Genomic DNA, 11,309 nt, shown 5'->3' on the forward strand with positions numbered 1-11,309 from the left:
ACCCAGCCACTTGTTCTCAGTCTCTCAGACTGCTTGTTTTAGCACAACACCGAGCCCTTACCTCCTTCCCAGAGTGTGCCGTGTTAACCCCTGCAGGCCCCATTAGGGGAGCAACCTTTTGACTTTCCAGGCACTTGGGGCCACCTGTTGCCAGCATCTTTGGCCAGCGGGGCTGGAGAAGTGCCCTGGCATGAAGGTCAGAGGAAGAAGGAGCCTCACTGCCACCCGATTGATCACTCAGTGCCTCTCCCTCTGACAGTCCCAGCCAGCCATCTGTCTACTCAGTTCTGCTGTCACAGAGGTTACTTATAAGTAGTGATGCTATTTATGGGGTCTGGCCTTGTTGTGGCTTTCAGACCATCAGGACTTGAAAAAGAAACAGTGCAGGTCAATGGTTAGTGTCAAGTTGGAGTCAAGAGACGTGTTACAGTCTTTGCCAGACTCCTTACACATGGTCTTAGTCCGTTCGGGCCACTATAACAGAATACTACAGACTGGGCAGCTTACAAGGCGAACATTTCTTACTCATGGTTCTGGAGGCTAGGAAGTCAAAGATCAAGGGGTAGGCAAATTCAGCATCTGGTGAGAGTGCTTTGCCTCGTTTGCAGATAACCCTCTTCTCACTGTATCCTCACATGGCTCTGTCCCTCTTTTTTTTTTTTTTAATGTTTATTTTTGAGATAGAAAGTGCCAGTGGGGAAGGGGCAGAGAGAATGGGGAACAGAGGATCAGAGCCCAATAGGGAGCTCGAACCCACAAACATGAGATCATGGCCTGAGCCCAAGTGAGACGCTTAACCAACTGAGCTACCCAGGCGCCCTGACACTGATCTCTTCTTGAAGGCTCTACCCTCATGCCCTAATTATCCCCCAAAGGCCTCACCTCCAAATACTATCATATCAGGGCTTCAACACATGACATAGTTGGGGGTGGGCACAAATGTGCAGTCCGTCACTTTCTCTGGGGGCAAGCAGGGCAAGCGAGAGTATGCAATGCTAACTAACTCTAGAGAATGCTACAAGACCAGAAATAAGCCTACCCATGTATGTGTTTATGGTCTGTCTCTTCCCTGCCCCATCCCTGCCAGCACACTCCCCACCATGCCCACATCTACACCCTGAAGAGCTGTGACCATCTCAGGCACCACTGCCTCACCAGAACCTAGCACATAAGAGACCCCTAGTAACTACTTGTTGAATGTGGCATATGAGCGAACACCATTCTCCTAGAATGTGGAAGACCCAACGTGTTCCAAGCTACCAGGATTCCCGGGCTTTAAACATTTTAGTTCCAAAAGAGCAGAATGTTTGAAAAACAATGATTTTTTTAGCACTTAGTATTTATGTGCACAACTGTAACACGATGCTTTCAGACATTTGTCAGCAGCAAACACATAAGTACCAGGGGACTGCCATGGGCATATCTAGTGAGACCGTCATGATGTCCGCTCTGTCTGTTGCCTTCCGCTTTTTCCTCCACTCCTCCTTCTTGGTGTCTTTTCAATTTGGCATATATCTATATATCTCTCTCTATAGATCTACATATAGATATAGTTTTTAAAAATACATATACTTTATATATATGTGTATATATATATATATACACACTTTTCTTTGGGGGAATATTTCTTAAATGCAGACTACCAGATCATAGGCTTTTGCTCTCTGGGGTACTTAATAGATACATCAGAAGGTGGGCATTTTCCTGTGGCATAATCTTTCTTTTTTTAATTGTGGTAAAATACACAGAGCATAAAATTATCTTGACCATTTAAAAAATTTCTTAATGTTTATTTATTTTAGAGACAGACAGAATGTGAGTGGGGGAGGGGCAGAGAGATTGAGAGAGAAAGAGAGAGAGAGAGACAGAATCCAAAGCAAGCTCCAGGCTCTGAGCTGTCAGCACAGAGCCCAATGCAAGGCTCAAACCCACAAACTGCAAGATCATGACCTGAGCCAAAGTTAGCCGCTTAACCAACTGAGCCACCCAGACATCCCTATCTTGACCATTTGTAAGTGTACAGGTCAGGCATTAAGCAGCCATCACCACCATCCATTGACAGAACTCTTTTCATCTTGCCAAACGGAAACTCTGTAGTCAGAGGCCCAGTCCCCAGCCACCACTAATTCTACTTTTCCTCTCTGTGCATTTGAGAGGTACTGTGGGTAACTCGTATATATGGAATCATACACTACCTGTCCTTTGGTGACTTGCTCAATACACTTGGCATAATTTTCCTTTACCAACAGATAGCTCAGCATTTGACCGAAGAAGTTCCAACTTTGGGATTTTTTTCTTCTCTCTCACGTTCCCCAGGAATATCACACCTGGCTGAAAGATTTAAGGCAGATTAACTAAGGTGCCCACCCCTCATTTCCAAACCCTGAGGACAGGCAGCAGCCACTGCCTACTGTGCCCCATTTAAAGTTGTGATTTGGGGGGCACCTGGGTGGCTCAGTTGGTTAAGCGTCCGGCTTCGGCTCAGGTCATGATCTCGCGGTTCGTGGGTTCGAACCTCACGTCGGGCTCTGTGCTGACAGCTAGCTCAGAGCCTGGGGCCTGTTTCAGATTCTGTATCTCCTTCTCTCTCTGAACCTCCCCTGCTCACGCTGTCTCTCTCTTCTCTCTTTCTCTCTCTCAGAAATAAATAAAACATTTAAAAAAATTTTTTAGAGTTGTGATTTGGACGTGTGTCATGTCACTGTGCACGGGAGAGTGAGGAATTGTGCACTGGACATACATGCTGCATGTATTTGTGGGTCTCCTTTGTGAGTCTGTATGTTATGCAGACTACATGCTTTCAAAGATCACTGGGTAAGTTGAGGTACTGTTGGGTATTTGATTTATTCACAGAATGCTGAATATAGTCCAGGAGTGCTGCCATTTATATCTCTGCTTTAACGGTCTGTCTAAGATTCTATCTTGAATGGTGAGATCTCGAAGTACAATTTAGATTTGAAACAGCTGCGGTAGACCCAGCCACCTTGGATGGTGGAACTATCCCCAAGTGACATGAAGTAAATTAGCACATATTGAAGGGAGAATTTTCTAAGGCTTGGAATCACCATTTTCCCAGCACCGCCCCACCCCCCCGCCCCCAAGTAAGACCCAGGGGACACCAATTGAAAGGCGATGAAAAGAAATGGACTTGGCCCACGTGTCTCCAAAATACCAAATGCAGTCAGAGTGAACTGAAATTATCTGCCCGAACACATTAGATATTTTAACACCAATTCTCGGGCCTCAGAAGCAAGCCTGTCTGCTGGCAGACAACCAACACTGTCTTATTTAATTTTTAGATTTGGCTGTTAAATTTGGCCCCGTGTGAGTTTGTGTTTGATTGGATGTACGAGGGTGGTGGGTTTCTGGTGGGAAGGCCTGGGTTCTAGCTCAGTGACTTACTAGCTGTGCGAGCTTAGACAGGCCATTTCAGCCCCATGTGACTGTTTCCCCATCTGTACAGTGAGGGAAACACTCCTGCTCTGCTTGCCTTATGGGGAATTTGAAGATCAAATGAGACAGTGTTTGGGAACGATAAAATCACTATGCAGATGACCAGCATAATCACGCCCACAGGCGGAACATCAAATCCTTTCTGTCTTTCAAATCCTTTCACTCAATTCTGTGTTTAATTTACATGCTGTGGATTTTACCCCTCATCTTTGCAGAAAAATCCTTTGGGGAGCATCATATTTAGGCCTGGAACTGCTATATGTGTGCAGTTGCCGTATTCACCTTAAAGTCGTCTGAGATAAGGAAAAGACTGGAATTGGGGGTGGGGGGAATAGATCCAGAGAGATGGTAGCCCAAAGGCACAAAGAATCCTGATGTTCTTTCATTCCTAGATGACACTGACATCTAAGTCCAAAGCCAAAGGTTCTTATCCAAAGTTTAGGCTCACTGGGGTGCCTGGGTGGCTCAGTAGGTTAAGTATGTGACTCTTGATTTTGGCTCAGGTCATGATCTCACAGTTTGTGGGATTGAACCCTGTGTAGGGAGGGCTCTGCACTAACAGCATGGGACCTGCTTAGGATTCTCTCTCTCCCTCTCTCTCTGCTCCTCCCCTGCTTGCATGCACTTTCTCTCTCTCTTAAATAAAGAGACATCAAAAAAAATTAGGCTCACAGTTCCCCCAGTTTTCCACTTCTCTGCACCTTCTTCCTTTGGATGAAAGCGCTGAGTTTGTGTGTTGCTATCCTGAGCCATACTGGACACAATACTTAGTAACTCTAATGGCCAGGCGTAGAATGTATATTTGATAAACATTTATAATAGAGGGAAATACACTTATTGTTCTCTTATCATCTTAAGTTTCTGAAGCTACAGCTCGAGAAACATGTTCACTATATTTCCACAAATCTGAGATGCCGTTATTTCTGAGACCCACTATTTTTTATATACTGCAAAGAGAGGAAAAGCTTTTATTAGTTAAAAAATGACACAGTGCTTCCTTATTGTGTCAATTATAAGCCACTGTGTTTGATTTCACAGATGTTAAATGTGAAAGAAATATGCGTTTGGAATAGAGGAAATGGCAGTGTGTTTATGTCTTCCAAAAGGTAAAGCTTTCAGCTTCTGGTTCTGATGCATTCTTAGATCAGCAAACGTCAAAATGGTCTCCTTTCTAGTCTCAGCTCCTTGCATTTTATGCTTTTATGTGGGTTGAAAGGAGACATTAAATCGATTTTTCTTATGGACACAATAGTACCAAGTACTTCTCTGCACTTGAGTATAGATTTAGGTAAGGGTGGATTATAAAATGCTTGTCAGAGCCAAAATTACAATAGTTTTGTGGTCTGTTGTTTACTATGAGATTTAAAAGAGTGAGAAATGTTTAGGGTATTTGATGCATCTATTGTGGGGTTTTCTATCCTCCCAAGTGGCGCTTTTTATTATTTTTGTTGTTACTGTTGTTCTATTTGATGCTTCATTGGGCTGTTTTGTGGCTGTTATTTAGGTTATTCTTAGTTCAGTAAAGCAACTGAACTGTGAGCGTCCCACTGCACAGAGATATTAGGCATGAATACGTTCAGGTGATGATAGATGCCTGGGTGAAATAAGACGTTTTCATAAAGTGCAAGGTGGGAATTCATAGTCTTTCCAGGCAGAAGGGAGTATGAAGAACAGGAAAATACAGCTTCTGTGACAATCCTTTGCACATTTTTCACGGACCATTCCTTGCTCATAATTTTATGGTTTAGGACAAGAAAACCTGCACCTGCTTCCAGCTGTTTGTTCCGTAGTTTCCTTCTCACATTCCTCTGGTCTGTGGGGTCATTATTTATATACAATAGCAAAGAGAGTCACCACACAGAAAGGATTTCTAAGGACTGGACCGTGGCCGGTAGAGAGGAGCGATCCAAATCATTGCAGCTCCTGTGGGCTTCCTAACAAGCATTGGGACACCCGGATGCTTGCTCCCTGCGGGGGCGCCAGGCGCAAGTCGGCAGCCGTTGTGCTGGGCGGGAAGTGGGTGGAAAGCTGTTCATGTCTGATCACTGCTAATACACGTTTTGCCCACTGTTGTCTCCCCTGCAGTCTGAGTACCACTACGAGTACACCGCGTGTGACAGCACGGGAGCCAGGTGGAGAGTCGCCGTGCCGCACACCCCGGGCCTGTGCACCAGCCTCCCCGACCCTGTCAAGGGCACTGAGTGCTGTAAGCATTCCTGCCGCTCGCCTCTGGCCTCTGCCCCGAGCCTCCTGCCATCCCAGCCAGACCCTCCCTGACAGCGCAGCTGCCTTAAGGAATCAGATCTCTCCCCGAGTTAGACCCTGGCCCCTTTGAGATTTGGTACAGAAATGCGATTTCATGGATGCAAACTGGGTATCTAAATTTGCCTTTCTTTTCTTTCTTTCTTTCTTTTTTTTTTTTTTTTAATTTAAGCCCCATCAGGGAATAAAGTATGAGCAATTCCAGCTGTGTGCCAGTCAGCGTTTTTTTTCTGTTTGCATACATTTTCTTTTGTGCCTGTGTGTCTCTCTCCAATCTACACTCATCAGCCACAGTCAGTCATTAGGAAAAGACTGTGATGCGTTTTTGTTCTTGAAAAGGAAGCCAAAGAAGATGAATTTCTGCACAGACAGACCATTAAAATGCACTGGGCATCACTTCGAGGAATAAGAACCTTGCCCAGCCGTGGAGCTGACTGTGTGATCAGAATAGCCGTGACTTGTCTGCAGCCCGTCCCCACCTTTGCGACTCTATAGTCAGAACTTTTCTACAATTGGCAGCTATTTCCCCTCCCCTGTTCTTTCTAGAGGTGTAAAGGGATAACAACAGGGACTAGAATCAAGGAATACTTGGAGATTTGGAAAGGAGATTGAGGGCATTTTAATCTTTTTTTTAAATGTTTATTTTTGAGAGACAGAGCATGAGCGGGGGAGGGGCAGAGAGAGAGAGGGAGACACAGAATCCGAAACAGGCTCCAGGCTACGAGCTGTCAGCACAGAGCGTGACGTGAGGCTTGAACTCACTGACCATGAGATCATGACCTGAGCCGAAGTCGGACGCTCAACAGACTGAGCCACCCAGGCGCCCCGAGGCATTTAAATTCTTAAAAAAAAAAAAAAAAAAAAGCTTACATACTGCCTGGTTCAGTTGGTGAGCAAATAAATGTTTGTTAAACTAATGAATGGATATTACTAAGATCCAAGCAGGACTGAGGTGTGACTATGGGAAATAAGCGAGCCATCTTCAGGTAACTCGCCAGCTTAATTGAGCTCCTCTATGTGCATGCACTATGAGCTGCAGAGATATATAAGGCACAGTCTCTGCCTTCAGAAGCTTAAAGCCTGGTGGAAGAAGCAGACGTTCGCTCCTCCATTCATTTTTTCAACAAAACTTTGTGGAGCCCCTGCTATGTCTGTGCCAGTCACTGAACCAATGTTTCTGGAGGAGCTCAGAGCCTAGTGGCAGGCACACATCAGTACGATGTGTTCATGTGAGATGACAAGGAACAGGAGGTACGGATGCTTGGGGCTCAGGAACAGCTGGGGGAACTACTCGGGCAGAGGTTTGCAGGTGGAAGAACACCGGACACATTCAGGGAAGAACATGTGGTCTGGGGTGGAGGCAACGCAAGGAAGGTGACAGAGTCAGATGGGGCTGCAGTGGAGAAAAGCCTGCAACAAGAGATTAAGCTGGAAAGTTAGGCTGAGGGAAAATCACGGAAGACTTTGAATGCCTGGCTGAGAGCTTAGATTCTACAACCCAAGGGCAGTGCCTGATGATCTTTTAAATAAAAGGAATGATAAGACATATCCGTGTTTTAGAGAGATACCTCTGGCCACAGAATGAGCAAAAGCAAGAAACAGGGAACTGGTTAGGAGGACACTGTAATCGTTGAGCTAACAGCCACAAGAATCCCAACCAGTATGGTGGCAGCGGCACCAGAAAGGAGACAGAAACAGACCCGGGGAAATTCATGGCTGAAAGGGCTGGGCACCATTCAGAGAACCGTGGTATCCTCTGCTGGAGAGCTCTCAGAATGGCCAAGGCTTTCCCTCAGGAAACAGAACCATCAGGGACAAGTCCTTCACTAAAGCAGAGCTACTGCAGCCCTAAATTTTATTTTTTAAGATAACAGCTTTATTGAAATATAATTTGTATACCATGAGTGTCACCCCCTGGAAGTGTAAAGTCCAGTTTTTAGAATATTCACAGTTGTACAACCACTATCTAACTTCACAATATTTTCATCACCCCCAAAAGAAGCATCATATCCATGAACAATCTCTACCCACGTCCCCTCCCCCAAGTCGCCGGCACCATAGATCTGCTTTCTATCTCTGTGGATTTTCTTATTTTGGACTTTCCATATAACAGGAATCGTATAAAATGTGCTAAATCAGGGTGGGTCAAACTTCTGGATCTTGATCCTCTGCTCCTCTCTTTAGGGTGCCCACAGGCTGCCTACTCCTTCTGGTGGCAGCGGCCTCACCACCCCACCCTTGTTCTTTCTCTGTGTTCCAGCCTTTTCGTGCAAAGCCGGGGAATTTCTGGACATGAAGGACCAGTCCTGTAAGCCATGCGCTGAGGGCCGCTACTCCCTCGGCACGGGCATCCGGTTTGACGAGTGGGATGAGCTGCCCCACGGCTTTGCCAGCCTCTCAACCAACATGGAGATCGAGGACACCACCACTGAGTCCACGGAGAACTGCACCGCGTGAGTGCCCCCATAGTCCCCTCCCCTGTGCTGGGCCAGAGAGGATGGAAACCGGGGAGCCAAGCCGCCAAGGGGTAGGCTGGAGCGGCGTCCCACACGACTGTTGGACATGACGCCCACCTCAGCCCTCTCTTACTGTTCCGAGCTGACCAGTGACTGACCGGCGCTGGTGAGAGGTAAAGACCGGGGAAACAGAGAGGGGTGGAGATGGTGGATAAAGGCTAAATGGCCCAGTCCACTTAAAACAAAACCTAATTGGACTTCCGCAATGGGATTTAGGATCAGCAATAAACTTCCTCGACTTGATTGCAACGTGAAGCGCTAGGAGTGTTCCTGGCTTTGGTGCTAACTTCTAAAACTGGTCAGCCCAACCCGAGTTTATAGGTTTGAGGGGGGACAGCCTAGGGCCAGATCTTTGGTCAGTGGTGGGTGGGATCTTCTGAACTGCTTGAGACCCTGGTGACCAGAAAAAAAAACCTAGCACCGAAGGAGATCTTTTCAGTACTTGAAAGGCTCGGCCCCCCGTGCTTGAGTAACTGGTAAGTGATCCTTATCAGATCTTTAGATATTTAATTCCAGGGACAGGAATTAAATGATGTGCCTTCTATGTGTCAGGCACTCTTCTGGATGCTTTACATATATTACTTTCTATGATTCTCTCAAAAACCCTCTGAAATTGGTATTATTACTTCCTTTACACAAATGAGGAATTGGAGGCTTAGCAAGGTTAAGTGACTTGTCCTTTGTTACTCAGCTTAGAACTGGTGATACTGGAATTCAAACCCAGTCCTAAGTTCTCTACTGCCCCGCGAAGCCACCCTCAAGTAACATTTAGTGTACGCAAGGCGATGTCGGGCCCTGGGGAAGGCCAGTGGAAGGATGGGTAGATGCTCTGTGTTAAATATTAACAAGTAAGATGGGAGAAAAGTACATGAAAGTTTCTCTTATAAGCCCAAGTAATCAAAAGGATAAAAGGAGTTAATAATTGTTTACACTGGGTTTCTAAACCGGGGACCAATGTCTCCCGTTCCTCCTCTTAAATAGAAGTACCATTATTGGAGCCAGGCAACAGGCATTTTACAGTCCAATTTTAATGTCACTTTAGAGTTTAATATCATGTGTCAAAATCATTGGCATGACAACATCAGCAGCAGAGATAAAGCCAGAGAGGATTAAAGCTGAAAGGAGACCCATTTGCGTCCTAATAGAGAATGTGATTGACTCCCCCCACACACACCCAACAGGGTGCAGGCCTGACTCACCCAATCGATTGTTACCCGCTTGAAGAAAGGGTTTGTCTCTCTCTGGGGACCTCACCGAGAGTCCAGAAATCATTACCTCTCAGCAAGACAGGATGTCAGCCCGTTAATAACAACTTGTGTTTCCACAGCACACACTGCTTCGGGGCCTGGATCCTAAGGCATCACAAGACCCTGAGAGGGGAGAAAGAATGTTTCTCCTCTGTAGAAACGGAGAGGAAACGGCCACCTAGAGAGGCTTTGTGGCTTTCTCAGCACCCTCAGAAAGGCAATAATTGAGCTAGTACCGAGATATTCACCCGAACCCACGCCCACTGCCTCCCTCCTGAGCAGAGCCNACTCCAGCCTCTGCAGGCCACTGGCCGCCAGCAGCCAGACCGATTTTCTTAAGACACAAGTCCAACCACTGTACTTCCCTGCTCAAAACTCCGGATTCTATGGATTCCCGTTGCTTTTGGAATAAAATCCAATACCTTGCCACAGCCTGCATGGCCTGCGTGGTCTAGCCTTGGCCTTCTGCCCATTTCTCCAGCTTTGCCCAAGTATCTTCCTACTGGGTTACTATGCTCCAGCCACGCTAGCCACCATGCTCCTTCCTTCCTGGGTCATACTCTTCTCCAGCCCTTCTGGCTCACTCCTGATTCACCCTCAGGTCTCTGCCTGAATGTCACTTCCTGGGAGGTGCTGGCTCTGACCCCGTAGATTCCCATCACATACACACTCTTGCACCATTTTGTATTTCTCCTTATGACACTTATCAGATTTATTACTACGTGATTAATTGTGCAGTTAGTTAAGTTTCCTAATCACTTACATGCCTCGATTTCCTCATCCTAAAAAAAAAGCAAAAAACCCATAGTGTTAAAAAATGGTATTCTTCTTATAGGTTATGGTAAGGATTAAATGAGATGGTCCGTATGAAGAATTTGGAGCAATCCCTGGCACTAGAAGTCAATCAACACATGTTGTTATTATTGAATGTGAAATGATCTTCACCAGAGAGAACTCTGATAAAACCCAGAATCGTGATGCCCTGTGCAAATGTAGCCCACTTATGGCATCCTTTTAATTATTCATCTCACTTTAGGAGTTATTTATAGAGGATGCCATGGAGTACATCAGCATGAAGCATCTCTTTTAGCAGGAGAAATCAATACCATTAGATTAGCTGGGGTGTCTGGGATGAGCTCAGTTTGGGTATTTTGGATATGCTTGTATTTGAGAATAACACTATTGTTTTTAATGTTTATTTATTTATGTTAGGAGAGAGAGTGAGGGAGGAGCAGAGAGAGAGGGAGAGACAGAATCCCAAGCCAACTGTCAGGGCAGAGCCCAATGTGGGGCTCGATCTTACAAACCCTGAGATCATAACCTGAGCTGAAATCAAGAGTTGGACGCTTAACCAACTGGGCCATCTAGGCGCCCTGAGAGTAACACTACCTATTAAAGAACTTGAGGGGCGCCTGGGTGGCTCAGTCGGTTGAGCATCTGACTTCGGCTCAGGTCATGATCTTGTGGTTCTTGAGTTTGAGCCCTCCATGGGGCTCTGTGCTGACAGCTCAGAGCCTGGAGACTGCTTTGGATTTTGTGTCTCCCTCTCTCTCTGTCCCTCCCCTGTTTGCTTGTGCGCCCGCACACTCTCTCTCTCTCAAAAATAAATAAACATTTAAAAAAATAAAGAAAGAACTTGAAACATATGTTATTCTAACAAACACAGGGGAAAAACAGTGGACTACTTTGAGGACCCCTTGATAATAATTAATCATTATTAATAATTATTGTTAATAATTGCCTGGGCTGGTCTCAGGCAAAACAGTGAAATAGTGGGATTATCTTTGGTCACCATTTTCTACATTAATCTATATAATCCTGAGTCCCTCCT

At 45.8% G+C, this 11,309-nt stretch overlaps 1 protein-coding gene across 3 annotated transcripts in view; it reads left to right on the forward strand.

Moving 5' to 3' along the window:
* The window catches only part of ELAPOR1 (endosome-lysosome associated apoptosis and autophagy regulator 1), a 71,821-nt gene that overhangs the window by 28,210 nt on the left and 32,302 nt on the right, over positions 1 to 11,309 (forward strand). For all 3 annotated transcript variants that reach the window (XM_077765574.1, XM_077765572.1, XM_077765573.1), the window contains exons 2-3: positions 5,539 to 5,659; positions 7,976 to 8,168. In XM_077765574.1, coding sequence (XP_077621700.1) covers positions 5,539 to 5,659; positions 7,976 to 8,168 — 314 coding nt within the window. The remainder of the gene's footprint in view (positions 1 to 5,538; positions 5,660 to 7,975; positions 8,169 to 11,309) is intronic.

The sequence above is a fragment of the Crocuta crocuta genome, unplaced genomic scaffold (genome assembly GCF_008692635.1).
Source record: "Crocuta crocuta isolate KB4526 unplaced genomic scaffold, BGI_CrCroc_1.0 scaffold274, whole genome shotgun sequence".
NCBI classification, from domain to species: Eukaryota; Metazoa; Chordata; class Mammalia; order Carnivora; family Hyaenidae; genus Crocuta; species Crocuta crocuta.